General features: G+C 42.1%; 1 protein-coding gene across 1 annotated transcript in view; it reads left to right on the top strand.

Annotated features, from left to right (window-relative positions):
• DCBLD1 (discoidin, CUB and LCCL domain containing 1) overlaps nt 1–16224 on the top strand; it is a 233564-nt gene extending 217340 nt beyond the window's left edge. The window contains exons 14-17 of the mRNA XM_078648486.1: nt 2736–2823; nt 7493–7542; nt 7650–7769; nt 11733–16224. Coding sequence (XP_078504612.1) covers nt 2736–2823; nt 7493–7542; nt 7650–7769; nt 11733–12256 — 782 coding nt within the window. The 3' untranslated portion in view covers nt 12257–16224. The remainder of the gene's footprint in view (nt 1–2735; nt 2824–7492; nt 7543–7649; nt 7770–11732) is intronic.
• Nucleotides 16225–19985: the final 3761 nt, after the last annotated feature.

Here is a 19985-nt window from a genome sequence, read left to right as displayed (position 1 = left end):
CCGTGATGTATCCCTGGTTAAGTAGCATGAAGATGTCATCAGTGGCGGCGAGGAGGGCGGTCTCGGTGCTGTGGTTGCTGCGGAATCCAGACTGGGAGGCGTACAGGATAGAATTTTCTTCTATGAAGGCGGTCAGCTTGGTGTTTACGAGTCTCTCAGTGACTTTGGCCGCAAAGGGGAGGAGAGAGAGGGGCTGGGAGATTTTCAGGTCCGTTGGGTCGGCCAATGGTTTTTTGAGGAGGGGTTTTACCTCCGCCCGTTTAACATGCCCTTAGCAACAGACAGCCACTTTGTGGGAGGAAAGATTATAAAAAAATCCCAGTGTGGCAATCCATCACATCTATGAGATGGGTCATCCAGATAGTTCCAATTTGACCAGCGGCAGATGCCTTCTACATCAGAGCGACTATCAGAGAAGCACCTGTCCACCTTACTGTAAGAAGTGCAAGCTCTGCTTTCCAAAAGGGTCATCAAGAGAATTCAGGACCCGAAACAGGGAAGGGTTTGTTACTCCTATTTTGTTGTTACGAAGAAGGGTGAAAGCCTTCATTCTATTTTAGATATTCACCCTTAGAATGCCTTCCAGGGAAAGATAAAAACTAAATGCTCACACTGGCCCAGGTTTTGTCTGCCTTGGATCCAGGTGGCCAGATGGAAGCCTTCGACCTGCATGATACATACATTCATCTGCCTGCCTGCAGCACCACAGACGGTACTTGCATGGCAAGGTTAGTAAAGAGCATTTTCAGTTTGCTGGGCTCTCCTTCAGCATTCCCAGCGCACCTTGGGTGTTAATGAAAGCGATGGCTGTGGTCACCAGCCATTTTCTGATGTTCAGGATACCAGTTTTCCACTATTTCAACAAACTGACTGCTGAAGGCGGGCCCACCACAGCTAGTCTTAGTCCAATTTCAGATTACTGTGAACTTCAAGACATCATTGGACTTCCTTTTATAGTAGCTGTCTCGGAGATGGGGCAGTTCAGCGGTTTCTTCCAAGGCAACAAGTCCAGGACATTTGTGATCTGATCCTGATGTCTCAGCCTCAGACCTAGATCTCAGGAGAGTAGCTCTGATGCTTTTTGTCCTGCTGCCTCATGCATCTTGTTTGCGCACTACGTCAGGTGGAATGTGTGGGATCTGAAGGTTCGGTGGGCCTAGCACCAAGGAAACTTGTACAGTGCCATCCAGGTTTCAGAGAAGACTGTACAATATCTGCAGTGGTGGTTGCTCGACATCAACCTGACCAGTGTCACACCCCTCTATGGTTCCCATTCACAGCTCATGGTGCTGACAGATATATCGCTGCTGGGTTGGCGAAGTCATCTGAGAGAGGAGTTCAGAAGGCTCTAGTCTTCTGCAGAAGCCCAGCTACATATAAGTCAAGTGGAGTTGCCGGCCTAGTTCTTCCTACCAGGGTATTTTCCCGGTGGGCCAGAAGGTTGGGGGCCGATTTTGTTACTGGGGCATGTTTTTCAGCTGTACTGCAATATCAGCCCCCTGTAACAAAAGCGGCCTGGTGGCAACAGTGCTTCACTACAACCCCTTCCTGTATCCCCTCCCCCTGAGGTAGGAATATGTAGTTAGCAGTGTCCATTGAAAGAACAAGTTAATTACCTATGGTAACATTATTTCCAGTGGATACTCCATCTAACAGATTCCTCACTGCCCTGCCACCACCCTATTCAGTGAAGTGGTTTCTTATCACCATCTAAAGTGGTTCCATATTAGAGATTCGCACATAGGTACCAACAATCGTTTTGTGCTTTCTTCCTGAAGATGCGAAAAGAGTCAAGCAAGAAATGGACGTCAGTGCCCAGGGGTGGTGGGAGTGGTGCTTATAGTCTGTTATGTCTGGGCGGAATGAAGTCAAAGTTCAGCTGCATGGCACCGCCTAGCTGTGTTAATGAAAACTTTCCGGATCCAGACTGGCACCTGAAGAATATTCTAAAGGTGAGGAATCTGCGGTTGCGTAGTGCATAGCGCTCACTTTCAGCCTATCAAAGGGATCAACTTCTTTGTTCTTTCCAGTTGAGTTTGCCCAGCGAGGACTGAAATTGGCAACCCTCATTTTAGGAGATGAAACTAGTGACCCAAGAGTGGAACATAGATGAAAATATGGGTATTGTTATTCTAGACAATAGGTACTCAGACACCCTACTTACTGACATGGTGTATATTAATATTAATTTTTCTTATTTTGATCCTCAATAACATTTTGCCTTATTTTAATAAACTGCAAAAGTGTAATCAATTGATGTTGATTCAGGAGCTGTTAGAATGTATACAACTAAACTCAAGTTACCAAACATCATTCAGATTTCTTACATTTAGCTTGAACTATATGAATGCGGCCATTTTTTATAGGATATTCTGCTTGGCTGATTTCACTGGCCAGATAATCGCGTGATCTGCATATTTACAATTACAGTCACTCCAATTGAAAAAAGGATAGTAAACTACAGTTTTAAACAACTTTTGTTTAGGCACATATCACTTATCACATTGACCATCTCTTTCAATTCAGTTTGAAAAGCGTACGTTTTTCTGCGTCGTTGTTACAATGCAAACAGCGTGTAGTTTTTTTAGCAAACATATTTTCGCAAACTGAGCATTGTTATCAAATTATGACCATTTTCTGTTAAACCATAGCAAAGCTGTGTAAGTCAATACGATTCTATCAAATGTAATGGAAAACTGCAATAAGTCTAATATTTTCTTTTTTTTCTGTTGTAGGACTGAAAGTTGCAATCATAGTTGCTCCAGCAATCCTGTCTCTCTTGCTCCTGATTGGTGGTATTTTTGCCTGTGCAACTTTAAGAAAGTATGTTACTCAACTATCTATTGTGTTTTAACAAGACAAAACAAATTGTTAATGGAAGTACTAATGGACGTTTTAGATTGACATGATTCAGAAATCAATGCCTAGTTGGTTTAAATTTGTTACTACTGATAGAATATTTATTTTTTATTGAAGAAAGGTTATGTCCAATCCTCAAAAGTAAATGAACAACTACTTACTTGTAGGTCTGTGGATATTCATGCACCTTTAGCTGGTAAATTCCCGCCTTGGATACGCTCTGTGTGCCTTCTTTTAAGGACAGGCGTAAGTGCCCCTAAAAGAAGTAAATGGCAGGAAGAGCTCCCCAATTTTATTGGGAAGTTTAGGGAAAGAGTTTTGTCTAAAAGAGAAACAAGCAAAAGTGTAATGTTCTAGCTCACATTTATGTCAGATTTGTGGCTATTGATCTTGTGTGAGTTTCGGGATTATTCTGTAAATCCGGTGGGAAGTCTGTGAAAGTTTGACATTCCCTGCAGACTCTTGCCCTAGAAGCGGTGTCCTCCTTTTTGGCTAGCGGAGCCTTTCCTAGGGACACAGCATCTCACTATTTGAGTTCCACAAGTTGTCATTCATTAGTTGGTATAACCATTCCATCATTTCCAGGAACTGGAGTTATTTTTAGACGTTAGTTCCTCGTTGGCAAAGGTTTTTCCCATGCATTCCTTCTTTTGCATTATGTTGGTTGATGCCACCAGGCTACTTTTTAGTTCATGACATTTAAATCCCAGTTTTCACCTTGATTTGGAAACCCTCTACCATCCTCTCATAGTCTATTATTTTATTTGTGAAAGGGTTGTGGTAGCATCGCTTTCACTTCATCACTACAAATGGCGCTGCTTTTGGAGCTTCAGCCCTTATGACTGTATTGTTTTAGGGATCTGTGTTTCATTTTGCGCAGCACTGTGCTGATCGGCCATAAGTTGTGCGACTTACTCACGACTCTAGCGAAAGAGGCCCTGGACCAATAAATGAAAACACAAGTTGCCCGCTATGGTGACTCTTGTACTTGACTTCAAGGACTTGTGTTTTTGAGGGGGAATGGCAAAGGCCCGCACCCAGAGGGTGCTTAATGGGCCGGCGCTGTAACCTGCGCAGAGTCCCGGGAGTGGTGGTCCTCAGGAGGGGACTGAGACAAAGGACAGGAAGTGGCACCCCGCCCTCCACGAGTAGGAGGGAAAGGGGTTGCAAAATAGCAAGAGTAGAGCAAAAACACTGCCCAATGAGGAGGCACTGCACCTTTTGAATCATGCCCGTAGGGCATCAGGCTGTTATTAACGGCGTAAGCATCTTTGCCCGGCCACTGTACATGTGGAGGACAGTGCCGCCGCAGGGATAACATAAGGCCTGTTGGAGAACGCCCAGCAAGAGTTGTGCAGCCAGAGAAGAAAAGGGAGAAGACTTCCAGCCTTTCGTTTGCCGCCAGAGGACCGCTGCGGAAGGAACTGCCATGAAAATCTGAAGCTGCTGCCAGAAGACCGCTGCATTGCACACATGGTGCAAGGTATCGGAGGCATGATCCAGGCGCTGTTAGGACAAGAGAAGGCCACCATAGGGAGCTGCAGGAACTAATAAGGAAATAAAACTTTGCAGCAAGTGTCATCCCGGTGGGGAGAGTGTTCGCAAGATGGCTGACTCAATTGACTAAAGGGTCTACCACTTGCGAATAGGCGCATGAGCTAAGCCTTATTGAGGATCTGGCTATCCTTCCTGCAAGAATTTAACAGGTGCTCAGATGGAGGGAAAGGTGGATCTCGGACAGGGAGCTAGCCCTGTAAATGGACGCATCAGGCAGCCTGGGTTTTGGAGCAACTCTGAGGGGAAAAATGGTGCGCACATAGATGGACACAGGGATAACGAAGAACATTTTGTTTCTAGAATTGTTCCCAAATACTGTGGCTCTGACAATATGGAGTGCAAGGCAACGCAACATGAAGTTGAAACTGTGGTCTGAAAACCAAGCTGTAGTACACACCATTAACAAGGGAGGCCAAATGCACACTAGTGCTGAGACTACAGAGAAGACTGGTGAAGTTACATTTGTCAGGCAACCTGGAGGTGCAGGCGAGGCACATCTAAGGGATCAATAAAGCTCAGGTGGATGCGCTCTCTCGTTTCCAGATGAGGAAATTCAGGGAACTGGCTCACAAAGCATAGTGTAGTGACCCCCCCCCCTTCCCAGAGGAGCTGTGGTCCTTGGCAGACGCGAGGTGTCAGAGCTGGTAAAGCACTCATTGGCACCCAAGACTGTGAGAGGTATACCACTTACAAAGAGACGTTGAGTAAAATGATGGGGCCGCACTCTTTCAAAGAAACAGCGACTACAGCCCGAGCCGCAGAACAGTTTGTGAAGTGGGCATTTGATTAGAACAAAACCAGATCTTAAGCACAAGCACAAGCACATTTGGCGGCAATAGCACATTTTGCTAAGCTGGCCACTTGGAAAGATCCTACAACAGCTCCTTACCTCAGAACAGCAATGAAGGGTTGGCGGCGCCTAGAGGGGGTGAAGGTGGACTAACGGAGGCCCATTGAGTTCAGCATGCTGTCACACCTGCTAGGGGTTCTGCCTCAGATATGCACAGATGCATCGAAAGTCACTCTATTCAAAGCAGCCTTCATGCTAGCCTTCTTTGGGGCCTTTAGAGTAAGCGAGTTGGTGGCTCTATCTAAAAATGAAAAAGCGGTGAGTCCCGGGACACATGGAGGTGATGCTGAGGAGATCCTAGACGGATCAAGAGGCAAAGGGTACGGTAGCAAAGCTACAGGGCCTGTTAAGTTGTCCGGTGCGCTAGATGCAGGAGTAATGGGCAATCTACCCCACATGGTAAAGTCGGCTAGACAAACGCAAGACCGGGGAGTGCCCGAGAAGGTTCTAGTTTCAGGTGGTGCTGAGGATGGTGCTCCCAAAGGCAGGCTTACAAGCAACAGAGTCTGGCCCTCATTCCTTCCGCATTGGAGCAGCAACAACAGCCACTAGGTGGGGACTTACAGAGGAGGGCATCAAGAATGTAGGAAGATGGCGATCAACAACCAACAAACGCTATGTGAGGCTCTCTCAGGGGGGTGGACCATAACAATCCACCCCCCGTCCCTCCTCTCATTTTTAACTGTGTTTTTTGGGATGGGGAATGTGGCCCGTTATCTATTAACTGTGTGCTAGACAAAAAATATCTTCTGTAGGTGGAATGGAACTGGACCATCGGTGCAAAAGTCACTATTGTGTTGGCTACTTTTGGTTCCACGTCCTTTCTGATATTGAGATGAGCTTTTTCAAGTACAGGCCCTAGACTTTGTAAGCAGGGAAATGCCCCCAGGGAATAGCCCCTCTCTTTTATTACGTAGAAAATCCATGGCCTTTTTATAAGATAGTATTAGGAATGTGATATTTTGTGGCTTATGCGGTGCTGGATTTGTGAGAGCCCTACATTCAAAATCACAGAAGTTTGCTGATAAAAGATAAAGCATTCACGGCTGACATTAGATGTGATCTGCAGAGCACGGGTTCAAATTCAAACATGACCAGCTCAAAGGGCGGTGAATTGAGTATCATTTTGTGTTAAATCCCAGTATGACCATGCATTATTATTATTGTAGTTCTTGTTACTGATTATTGTTCTAATTGTTATTTTTGTTATTGATAAGTCAATGCTATCCTCTTGTATTACTTATGTTTTTCTTTATCTTGACCTCAAACGCCAGTCTGTTACAGCTCTACATCAAGCAGTTAGATGGTTCTCTGTCCTTTTGCTCAATTTCTTTCCTGGCATGCTCCATTCCCCTGGTGTGCATCAAAACATATTTTTCGAGATCCGTCCTATATATTTGGCCTGCAATTCCCAACTTGTCTATATCTCCCTGCAGCTCATTCCGCTCTCTCACCCCATGCCATAATTTGTGTACATTATTTGAGCATAACTGGCCTCCAGCAAAAGCAAGATTCATCCGCTCATGTTTCAGAACATGCTTTTGTTTGTGCCTCGTTTGGGGTTGTTATTTTAACAACCTGTGGGTCTGCAGAACCTGCACATTCAATGTTTTAGAGTTAGCGATCTTTATTGTTCATATTTAGTATATTCTGAACATAATCCACGTCACTGTTATTTAGTGACTTAATTATACTTATCGACAGAAGTGCTGTTTTATTTGGAGTTATTTACTGCCTACTTCATAGAGGGCTTTGATTTGTCAATTTCTGTTTAAGAATAAGGTGTTGCTCTTTGAACTTGACCGTCTTGTGTTTTACATTTTTGTATTCTTATAAACTTTAAAACCTTTCACATTTTCCCCCGTGTCCCTTTACAAGCAAATGTCTGGAACAGTTCAAGGCGGCCTGACACAATCTTTCTGTAGAGTGATTTTTTATTTATAATCGCAATTCAAATTATTTCAAGACTTTAACCAAGCGTGTTTTTTCTGATATTTTATTAATAGTTTTTTTAAGACAAGGCTGACAAGTATTCTAAAACCGTCTCTAGGCAGACTTGAAAAGGAACATGAATTACATAATTACATTTAACTGATATTTAAGAAAAGAGGCAAAGTCAATAAGGAAATAATACGTAGGTGGAGAATACTTTTGTTTATATAGCATACAGTCGTATTAAATATCACCACAGAAGCTCACACCCCCTAAAATTGGTATTTCTTGCAGGAAAAAGACGCAAGGAAGTGGCATTGGGTTAAACAAAGCCAAAGAAACAGGTTGGTAAAAATATATTTTTTCTTTTGGTCTGATTGTGTGGTAACTCACGAAGGCCAGCAATGCCCCTTACCCTGTCCATCCTTGTTTTTTGTTGTTTCTTTCATAGGTTGTTGGAAGCAAATAAAACAGCCCTTTGCCAGACAGCAGTCAACCGAGTTTACCATCAGCTATTGTAATGACAAGGACACCGTACAAAAGCTAGATTTGGTGACTTGTGACATGGCAGGTAACTATAACATTTGTTGATATCCTCACGATTGCTTCATTGTGTCACTGAAGAAGGGAAAGTATTTTGATGAATACAATACCAACTCGCTGAATGTATGAATGAAATGATGTATGCAGTATGGAAGATTGTAATCCAGGGGTTTCACATAGTTGTTCTTTATGTAATGTGTATTCCTGCAATTTTAGAGTTGACACAGAGCGCTCTGAGTTAATTAAGTAAGTAGGCTCTATTCCCTATAAGTGCAGAATGGCAGAGAAAATGCTTGTTGCCCCGTCCATGGTTCATATCCAAAATCTGTGGAATATAAGGTTAGACCTGGGAGGGCTGCTAGGACACTAGAACTAATTGGTTTGACCCATTATAATTTGGCATATTTCTCGATCATTATATCCTTCACCATAGATTGGAGCGATGCTTAATTTGAGACGGTGGTTTCCGGTGCTCGGCGACTGCACATTATTGTCAACACCAGTATTTATGACATTCTACCACAAGGTAGCAGTGTTGTCTAATACAGAGAAAAGAATGATAACCGTTGTTTAGTAATTTAATATGCATTAAAATGACTAATACCTGCCACCAAAGCCACTCTTTTAGCTGTGGGGGCCTGGAATAGTCTGAATTGTCACTCTTGTAAGAGTGTCATGGTTAGGAGTTGTGTTGGTACTGTCATTAGCAGCGCTGGCAGGGGCAATGGGTGGTGCAAGCTTCAGTGGCCTCCTAATGAAAGCCCTTGCATATACTTTTTTCTTTTTTTTAAAACAAATTAAGCATTGCATTGGAGGCACGTAGAAATTCTCTATGTACAAATCATGCCACCACTGAGTCGCAGTTATTCCATTCACAGTTGAAGCTGCACTTTAATTGTTGTGGCCCCTTTCTGATCTTGCTTATTGGCATACTTTGTTTCCGTCTTGCATGATAGGCTTTAAAGCAGGTGTCTCTAACCAGTCGATTCTGAGCTACGAGACACCATCAAAGTAGCTCACTGCCTTCAGTTCATTTTTAAATAAGCACAAGGTCACATTTTCCTTTTAACATTAAGGGAAGGCTGAGTTTACTTAACATTATTACCATCATGCTACAGATAGCAGGGCCTGATAATGAGCAATGCAGATTTATGAGCCAGGCTGGGTCACAGAGGTGAAGCACTGCAGTATTTAACTCTTAAATAAAAGTCCTTGGGGAGCATGAGAACAAAACTATGTTTCTGGAATGCTTTTTAAATGGGAGAAAATGAAAAGATACCTTAATGATTGGCATTGAAGCATAAACAAGCTTTGATGGCGAACTGAGGGCAACCAACTATGAGAGGTAATACACCACAAGCCAAATAAAACTCAACCACATTTGCAAAGGACTGCTAAGCCCATCATACATGTATACGTTGAATTTATTCTCTAGCAAGTTATGGGTCTTGCACTCTATCTTTTGCCTCTGTGAAATGACCGTGCACAATTGAAGACCCTTCGAATGATAGCAAAAATGTCTGGTGAGATTCCACTCAAACACCAATATGGGTGAGCCTCCTCTGAGCTTCTTAGATGCTTTGCATTGCACAGGTCCATTCACATACTGGGCATGGATACCCCACACATCCAACGGAGGGTTGTAGGCTAGAGGACAAGAAGTACTTGAGTTACCGATCAATAACTTGTATGTATATATGGTTATTTATACACCGCACTCCTAGCTGGGAAGCAACTGAATGTAAAGTTCGAAGGATCATCATTTTATTACTAGGACTTGCGTTGTAATGGGTGATGAGTTCCTATTGTGGAAGTGGTAACCTACCTTATACTTGTTTGAATTATAGGAGCGTTGCAGTGGTTCTAAGATCATCAGGGTTATGTTGTTCAATATCCTAGAAGCGAAGACTGGAAAGGCCGGCCTACTAGTTTAAAAAAAAAAAAAATTATATTGCATATTTTATTTTCTAGTCTGCTAATGTCATGACTCCTGGTTTGGTACTGGCTCTCTGAGGTGGTTAATTTCCTGATCAGGTATGTTGGGCTGACATTTCCGTTGGCCTTGTAGGGGATACATGTGGTTGTTATAATGCAGGCCAAGAGGAGAAGTGAATGAAGGTTCCCTCAGTGTGGTGGTACTGTGGTTTTACTTCCAAGGCCCTTGATCGGGCAGGTTACTTTGTGGAAGATGAGTTTAAGCGGTGCCGTAGTGAGTTCATGTCAACCATGGTGCAGAGCATTGCCTCTATCTAAATGTGAGAGGACCATGGCCTTCGCTGTGATTATGAAATCCGTTTCAGGATTGAAAAGTTTAAAGTTCTTCAAGAAGGAGAGACCATGCTGTCTATGTTTTCCTAGAGATATGTTCTTTGAAGTAATTTGTTGAGGACAAATCAAGTGATTTTCACTGATGATCTGTAGGGGTCAATCACTCTTGTTCTAGTTGGAGAATCAACATTACATTTGTGGTTGTTTGGAGCTACTCCTCTATGTCGAGACAAGCTTCATGTAGGCACTTGATATCTTGTTCTGGAGTAGCATCTTCAGCTTAAGGAGACTTTAAGGTAAAGGTGGGTGCCAATTACACGTTTGTGGATCTTAATGTCATTGGTGAGAAGGGATCTTTTAAGTGGTTCCATCCTAAGGTTGAAGATTATGCAAGAAAAAAGGTATCCTTGAGGAACTTTGCATTAGAAGGGGAGCTGCTGGGATATTGTGTGTCCAACTTGGATGAACTATTGGCATGGTAGGAGGTGAACTATTCCAGGACTGTTTCAGAGAAATCAAATGCATGTTTTCATGATTTAACTCAATGTACAGTGGTCAACTGTGGCAAATGCTTCAGAGAGGTCACACTGGAACCGGAGTCACTTGTCATGTTTTCCAGTAGCTTATCAGTAGCATCTGTCTCTGTGGTACAGTGTGGGCTGAAACTAGATCCGTAGTCCTTTAGAAGATCATTCTTGTTGATTTACCCCAGGAGTTGGGTGTGGACTTATTTCTCAGTGGTCTTTCCTAAGAAGAATAGTAGGTGATGGATCATTGTTGGTGAGATCATCTGGTTCCAAACTTAGTTTCTCCAGTAATAGGAAGATCTGTTCTGTCTCGAGAGCATCTGGAGATATTCCTTGGCTAAGGTAGGAGTTGATGATGGTGAGAAGGGGAGTCACGGTGCTTCCTTGAAGAGATTAATGAGGGAGGATGTTGTTTTTAGGAAGGCATCTTTTTTAAATGATTTAATGATGGAGGATAGTAGAACGTTGTCTTCATTGGAGATGGCCTTTAGTGAGTTCAGCATGCTGGTGATCCTGAATTCCTTGTAAGAGAGGAGGTTGAAGGCTGTCCAGTTGGGGGTCTAGTGGTGAGACATAGGAAGTAGAGTAAATGTTCTTGTGTTGTGGGTGGGGCCTAATTTTGTTGATTTTTGTTGGTGAAAAATTGATCAATATTTTGCAGTTGACTGAGGGACGGTGGGTCTGGAACGTGAAATGCTTGACTACTTTGAAGAGCTTTGTTTCTGTTAGAAGCTTTGTTGATAGTAGTCAAGAAGTTGGATTTGGTATAGGTGGTGAGGGCGTTGGTGCCTGGAATGCCTGGTCAGTGTAGCAAACCCATTTAAAAAACAATCTGTTCACATTCAGTTTTGGTGAGGACTCCATCCTTATAGACAAGGTCAATGTATTGATGCCACTTTACTTAATGTTTTGTTTTATTCATTGCTGTTTAATAAAAGGGTTTTCTTTACTGGTAAGTTGCCCTCCTCCAGTGTTACATTTTTAGAAGTGGTTTCCCCATTTGTCAATGGAGTGTTTTGAGAATTCAGAAATAGGGAACTTCCTATAATTGTTAAGAAAAACCAATCTGGCAAGTTCCGCAAATAGCAGACACACATGCATATGTGCAATACAAAATGCAGTTATTTTCGCATGGAAGCAATCACCGTTGTACTGTGGTTTCTTTCTCTCTGAAGTAAACTCTTCGCTTTCTTTAGATTTTCAGCTGCCTCTCATGGTTGGGACAGACACTGTGACAAGAAAAGGCTCTACCTTCAAACCGCTCGACACGGAGATGAAAGACCAGATTGGAAGAGCGGAGATTGAGAATCACTACGACTACCCTCACAGAGCGAGTCGACATGAATATGCCTTGCCACTGATGAACCAGGAGCCAGAATACGCCACCCCTATCATAGAGCGGCACACCAAGCGAGAGAAGGCATTCGCCACTGTTTCTGGCTACAAGGTACCAGTCCTTGCTGCCACCCCTCAGTTGAACATTCCCCTCATAGGGATTTCCAGCCTAAAGGATACTGCAGGTGGGGACTATAAATCTCTGCAGAGTGCTAGAAACTCCGAGGGAGAATATGACAGGCCTAAGATTATACAGAACACGGCTGCTGTGGATGACAGTTCAGACTATCAAAAACCTCAGCTGAATTTAGCAGTGGATGATGGTTACGCATCTCCCAGAGACTGCCTGAAGCCGATAAGCCATGCTTCTGTGATCGGCGTTTGAACAGTGTTTTACAGTGCAACATTAAGAGTTGTAACAGCCCTCACAGTGGCAGGCTCATTCTGAGGAAAAGCACATGCGCCTTAAACTTGGGTACAGCCCCACCACCACCTACATCAGCAGGGTACTCAAGTGACCATCCTGATTTCATGTACGTTAACGAGATGCTTGGAGTTTGAAAAAGGGTTACGTTGCAGTTTTTGCCTGCGGTGTTCCCTATGTGACCCTCGTGGGTGCCCGCCCCCAAGCTATTTGCTGTAATATGTGCAATTTGTATAGATGTTTATTTAAAAATGGCTCTACTTTACTCAGGTTGGGTTTGAGGTGACTGCAGTTTAAAACAGAAACATATTGAGTCTGCATGTCTAAAAGCCTTACAGATAGTCGTGGTCTTCACTACATTCTTTACTCTGCGGATACATATGTACTTATTCATTCCTGCCTTCGGTGATTGCCTACGACTCAAAGGCTTGCTTATTACTTTACTTTTTGGTGTAGCATAGAGTTCCTAACCACTTCCAGCTCAAAATATAATGTTATTTATAATTCTTCTGAAATATAGTTTCAAATTTCAGCAACTGTTGCAACAGTTGTTGCACTTGAGGTAAGGCAGTCATTTGCGCAGTCATACGTTGTACACAAGGGGACATTTACTAAGGATAATTGTTACTTTGTTACCTATTGGGAGGTATTTGGAAACTTCTCTTTAAAGACCAAAAAATGTGCTTCATCTCTTTTTTTTCTAAAATCCAAAGGAAATCAAGTCGGACACCTGTGTGCTACATGGAGCACCATTTGGTTTTACCTCAATGCTGGACACTTTTCAGGGCAGGCGGAATGGAGACATTGGATTACTCTTCATATTTTTGTAATATGACAACTGTAAAGTTAACTGTCATGTAAAATATAATTTATGTTTTGATAAGGTATGTTAAAAACTAACTGGCTTGAACACCCTTTGCTTGGCTAGTAGCACTTTAAAAGAATTTGAGTTCTGTTGTCCAGGTGAGACTTCACAAACAGTGGTGTCAGTGTATAGGTAGGTGGCCCGCCTCAGATGGGGCCTCTTATGAGAACAGCAAGTGGTGATCATCCACATATGATTAAAATTTCTCCATGTTTGCAATACGAGGGGTCTGGCCCGCCTGTTATCCTACATGTTATGGGAGAAATCATACAGAAGAACCAAGTTGTGGAAAAAGGCGAGGCTGATGGCCTCCCGCCAGTGATAGTAGTCTGCAGTTAATTCCTTTGATAGTTTTGCGATAACAGCTGGAAGAGAAAGTCCAAAAACACAAAAGTCTTAGAGTTCAGAACTGTGCAACACTTATTGCAGTGTTGGACTGGTGTTTGTAGGATGCATATCTATCCTACCAAGGCCTGAACCAGCATTGAGGCTCCCAGTCGTCAAAGCATGTATGCAAACATTTGATCAACTTTCTGCCAAAAGGCCTGAGAACATGAGGTATGCAACTCTTGCCTAATAAACATCTTTTCTTACCCCTACATGGATGTTGTGAATAGATGGTAGCTGTTCTGTATTTGACATGACTTACTCAGTGCTTTGTTTCCCCTAACAAGGACACTTGTTGCTGTGAAAGGAAAGGGGAAATGTTAAATTTGGAGATGTGATTAAAAATATAACGATAATTATGAGTACAGAGGAGAACGGGCATTATCTTGTAATTGATATACAAATGTACATGCATATTAACGTAACAGTCTTTCGGTAATAATAGGAAGGATAGCATATCTCTGAGGATCTCAGGCTTGCACTCTGAGGGTACAGACATTTTGATGCGTCCACAAGCTGGAATAGTGTCTTCATAAGAAAGTCCAGTCCTCATTATTGTGGAGAACATCTCAAGCGAGATGTTGTCAAGGTGCACTTTCGAGTCCGAAGCACCTGTTAGTGCATTTTTCAATGTGCATAGAATGCTTAATGTTAAATGATTAACTTTGTTGTATTCTAGTTGGATGTGACCAAGTGTATCATAGACTGGTGTTTCAGATCTCACAGCTGCTGCCTCAATGACAGGCAGGGAAAGTGTTTCTGTTCAGGGACATGTTCATGCAGTTTCACTTAAAAACGAATACAAAAATATTTGTTGGAACCAAAGAAAAATAAGAACATTTTGGCCATCAATCCTCACTCGCAGGAATGGAAACAATCACAAAAATTGCTATTTACAGTGTTAATCTATATTACTGCGAGTCCATGAAAAATGTTCTTGGGTTAGTCTTCTGCAGTCGGATGGCATTAGAAATTGCATTGCACATAAACCAAAGTACAGTGAAGGCCAGTAGTGCTGCCATTTTTTTGCCTGTGAGAAGATACTATTATCCACCCATCGTAATGCTCCTAACAGAATCATGGAAACGCAAGCACTTTATGAAAAGTAGCAGGCACTTAAGTTAATGGAGCATGTCCAGCAATTGTTTATGGTATGACTGCGTCAAACTCTACATGGCAGTTTGAGGATGGGAAGCACCCCCACTTTGATGATGGTTTGCTTGCATATGCCAAAGCAAATTCTTGGCTCAGTCTGCTTTTCTTCAAGCATCATTGAGCTGCATCACAGTATGTCACTTTATTTTAAGTGACTGGTAAGTTGCCACACAGGGAATATGCAAACAGTAGTCAAGCACGCTATTGTGGTTCACCTTTTGTAAGTTTCTTCAATGCTTTTGAAATTCTACACTGTTTAGGTTGTTTTTTAGATTATTTGGAAATCCAGTTCTACATAAGGAACTTGCATAAGTTATGTAGAGCATGTGTAATGTATTGTTTTTGTAACATTGGTAAGATGAAACGGTATAAAACGAGAGATCGAAATGTATAAAACCAGGAAACTATCCAAAGCTATGTTACCTAACCTATTTTCCAGTTTATTGCACAATTTTGATTTACCTGCTGTACCCCAAAAAATTGGGAACGAATCTTACATTGTACCTTTGCAATCGAGCTTCCTCGGCCTCCTTTCATTTGCTTTATCGTTCTTACCTATGGAGGAACATTGGCAGTGGTAGTACCATTTCCTGATGAAGACTCCCTACCTCTGTGATATTTCTCTCACACTCATGGTATTTCTGCCCCTGCCCTTATTCCTGCTTTCCTTTTCGAAGTGTTATCCAAAACGAGATGCTGTGGGTAAGGCACGTGTCTAACTTGGTAACTTGTGTGTCCATCCTGTTATATGATGTAAAAAAGGTAGTAATAACCAAATAGTCTCTTTATGACCCATGTAAATTGAGAAATCATTGTATGTATATCATCCCCTCACTTGGCTGAGGGTGATGTCGTTGCAGTACTTCCATAGCACCTTTCCTCCTAAAGAGTACACAAGATAACTTGATGAACAAGAACCTTTTGCTTGTTTGCAGTTGCACATATTAGATTTTATCTACCTCAGACGAATGAGAGAGCTACTGTAACCCTTCTGATAGCCTGATGCAAAGATTATTGCCAAGCTGTTGAGTATCTTCGACCATATGAACTAGGCAAGCAAGCCGTAGCTGAAATTGAGTCTGGTTGATACGCAGCCGATTGAAGCTATGGCCGAGAGTCTAAATGGATATAGACCTACGTACACCTCTTTGCAAGTATCAGCCAGCTCCCATGTAGATGTCATATTTCTTCTTTAGACAGCATTAGGGTCAAACAATGCTCAAATGTTTTATTTCTTTGTTACAGATTATATAGATTTTTGTTGTGCAGTTTTAATTCTTACTTACGCTGAGCAAAAGGTGCTTTTGTTATTATACTGTGACCAGGAATTTAATAGCATCTCACCAGACCCGGTTATCAATGCAATTTCTGTGAAATACCTTCAAGCTTTTCAGATCCTGACATCATACTGTTAAAGCTTACTTCGTTTCAGGGTTTTGGGACACTTGTATTTGTTTACATAAATGTGTAAATAATTGTGTATTGTCTTTTGTTATTAAAGTTATGGAATATGGGTGCTGAATCGCAGTTGTTCTTTGCTTAGTCCTAGACCTTTCTGTGACCGTCATGTTTGGGGATTTCTAGCACAATTGAAAAATGTGTATTTCCTAAGGTGGGATGGTAGAAGGGAGTGGGGAGTGCAGCTTCAAGCCCATTATCACAGAAAGTGAGGTTACATTGTGAAATTAGAAGAACTTCATGAATTCACTGCTAATAGTGTTTGTTTACCCTGAGCAGCTTCATTTATTAATTCATTTATCTATAAACTGTTGGTTATAGGGTGGAACCGATCCAAGAATTGAAAGAGTGGTCTACATAAGACCAGGTTACAATTGATACAGATATAAAGGATAAACATCCTGTGATGATTTACCCAAAAATAGTGTATGTTTATGTATATAGAAAATGCATAACTGGTAACTGTACCCAGTATGGCCATTAAGGGATTTTGGGGATGACATAAACACCAAGGGACCAAGGAACAATTGTTTTATGAATATCACCAGAACCCTGAGATGCCATTTTAGGGCCATATTGCACATTACTGGTTATGTATTTTATATATAAAAAATAATTCTGTAAGCTATGGTGGATATGCTTCAAAGATCTGCGCATCAATACGTCTCCTAAATAGTCTATATAACATTACAACAATGTCCTTCCACTTGATGCATTTTATATATAACATGTCTGTTTTAGGTTGGTTAGCCTGAAAAAGTTGTTTTATTCCAAGTGCAGCTGACAATGGGGCTGGTTAGAATTGTTTACCTTTCATGAAGTAATTGTTGATAAAAAAATAATGGACAACGGTAAAGGCCATTTGCCACATAATTTACAGATAAAAAAAAATGTTCAGCTTAAATTGATGCAAGAATACTGCCAGAGAATATCCTGCATTATTTGCAGCTTTTGCCACAAACTTGAGATCACTTTGCAGTTTAACTTGGCCTTTTGTGTTGCATAATCTTAGTAGCTCGCACCAAAAAAAACTCTACATAGCAGTGTTGAAAATTTTATTTTGATGATAAAATCCATATTTCACAGTTTCCTGTGAACAAATATGTAACGGTTTTCCATACCACTGCATTTTGTACAATAAAAGCACCCGATCATTTAATATATCTATATAAAACTAAAGTTAAAGTTGTTATGGTCCAGAAATTCACTTAAAACAGTTAAAATGAAGTTTTAGTTACCAAACATAACCTACAAATCTCTGATGTTCACTAAATATGGTATAGCCGTAACTCATAACCTCCATCATGCACTACTTATTACCTCCCTTATGACATGTTAAATGATATCTGTGAAGACATCCAGGTTCGAGAACCTTCAGTCACTTTATGTTGGTATGTTCATGGATCTTGACTGCCTCCTTCGAACTATTTCTGTCTCCCAGGGACTTGTATCACACATCATTTTGCATTAATTTTGGGGGCACAGTTACAATATTGGTTGGAAGATTCCAGTAAGTTTCCAGCTATACTGGCCCTCCTTTTTTATGTAAATATTTTTATTATTTAAAAAATAACAAACAAGTGCATACAGGGTAGTGGCATGGACTTTGGCTCAGTATCATTTTACATTGTAAATGCTGGTGTTCATCTGTCCAAAACGGTGGAAATAGGAGAACGTCTAAACATGAACCGGGTAACACAGGGTGGGGTTAAGGAAAGGGACAGAATAGGGGGATGGTTGGTCAGGGAGATCCTGTTGGAGATTTCGGGGTAGTGCCTTCCCCAAATGTACGGTCCCAAAGTGCGCAGTGTGGTTGGCCATAGATTAATATTGGAAGCCGGATATCCTGCTCAAAGCTGGCAGTAAAAGAGCAGAGTGGTTCCTTGTGGAGAATTTGTAATTGGCAGTTTGACTGCGTTTGGGTAGTAGCGAGTCCAGCAAGCTGCAGGTTCTGTAGGAGCTCGTGGAATGTTAGTGGTTTGGAGTCAGCAGTGTTGTAGTTTCTCTATGGGACCTTCGCTAGCCCGTTCAATCGAAAGGAAGTAAAACTCAGAGGCGTTGTGGGTTGTAATAGGAGAATTCTATTTGAGACACATAGAGTATATGGGGTTGCCAGATGCGTTTGAATTTGCACCCAATATAATTGAGGTTGTGTTATTTTGGTCTATAGCCAGAACCTGCCATATTTTGTGGAACCATTGAGTCTGGTGTGCAGTTTTCTGTTTCCAATTCACCACTATGAGCTGTTTGGCTGCCCCCTGTCATGTGGTGGCAGGGAGTCCTGTCATATTTTGGAGGGTCGGAGGTTGAATGCCCAGGATAATAATAAGTGGGTCATTAGGTATCGGATATTCCAGCACACCTTTGATATGGCCTAAGATCTCTTTTCAAAAGGTTGGTATCACAACACAGCACAACCATATGTAGGAATATTCCTACATATATGGTGCTTTATTGCATCTCTAGCATTCTGATGAAGGCTTGGGAAACATTTTGTGTAATCGGATTGGAGTGAGGTTGGTACATTATTATGTAAGCTGAGTCCCTCTGTGGTACGCTCCTTCGGTTTTTGGGGATCTCAAGCCAGAGTCCTTCACAGCCCTTAATCTTAAAAGTTCTGTGAAGATCTATTTCCCATCGGATTGTGTACGTATGTGTCATAACTGGCCTAGAATCTTGGAGAGTTTTATACGTTTTAGAAATTAGGCTCTTTGTGACAGAGTACGAACGGACCAGGTTCTCTAGCGGCTGGGAATTTGATGGGTGTAGGGCCCCGTGCTGTAGCTGACACTACTGCAGTCTTGCTGGTTCCAAAACCTGGAATTTGAGCTTGGATTGGTCAAAGGATATTATAGTGTCACCTCTGAATAGTTCTTATAGGGTCTTACAGTTCTCTTAAGACCACTCTGGAAATGCTGTTGGGTGTAATGCTGGTGTCCAGTCTGGATTTCTGGCTATGTGTGGAGAGGGACATTTTCTGAGACCCTTGAGGGCAAGGGGTCCCAAATATCGAGAACTGCTTTTCTAGGTGTTGCTAGGTAGGCGCTTTTGGGGGAGTGGTGTGGGGGAGTGGGGCTAGATCTCATATCGGTCAAAATGTGATGGCTTTGTGCATGTAAAACCAATGCTTTTTACTGTCTATTACAGTACATTCTGAGATGAAGTGTAGGTGTTCAGTTCTTTAGTAGTCTAATAGGTTTGGGCAGGCAGTCCAGTCAGTTAGATGTTGTCTGATGTGGAGACCTAGGTAGCGGATCGAGGTAGTTGCCCATCGGAAAGGGGTTTGTGTTAAAGGGATGTTAAGTCTTGTGCGGGTAGTGTGAGTTTGAGGATGTATGATTTGTCTGCATTCGCTTTGAACTATGACACTGTTTCAAATTGAATCAAGGGTAAGAGAAGGGCTGGTAGGGAGCTAGAGGAGTTTGTCAGAGTAAGTAAAACATAGTTTGCGAAGAGACTGAGCATAGGAATATGACCCCCAAAGAGGATCCCTGTAATGTCTTGCTTCAGTCTGAAGCATAATACTCTTGGGGGTGTGTGAGGGCCCTTTCTCCTAAAAGGAGCACTCCCCCCTGACTTGACCTTCTGGCAAATCTAGAATTACACACAGGAACTGCATACCCCATTATTTCTGTCTCACACATTGTTGAGAGTGAGACTGGTAGCGTGATTAAAGGAATTGAACAACGGGATTAGGTGTTCCTGTAATGATGGGAGGAATATCCTATAGAAGGTGGGGTGAGGCCATAGGGGCTTGAGGATTTCCCAGCTGGGAGAAGTTTCAAGGATTTGCAGTCATCTGTAATTTAATTTGGAGCTTCTAAG

The sequence above is a fragment of the Lissotriton helveticus genome, chromosome 6, assembly GCF_964261635.1.
Source record: "Lissotriton helveticus chromosome 6, aLisHel1.1, whole genome shotgun sequence".
Lineage (NCBI taxonomy): Eukaryota > Metazoa > Chordata > Amphibia > Caudata > Salamandridae > Lissotriton > Lissotriton helveticus.
Note: the sequence above shows the minus strand (reverse complement) of the source record. Positions and strands in the feature narration are given on the sequence as shown.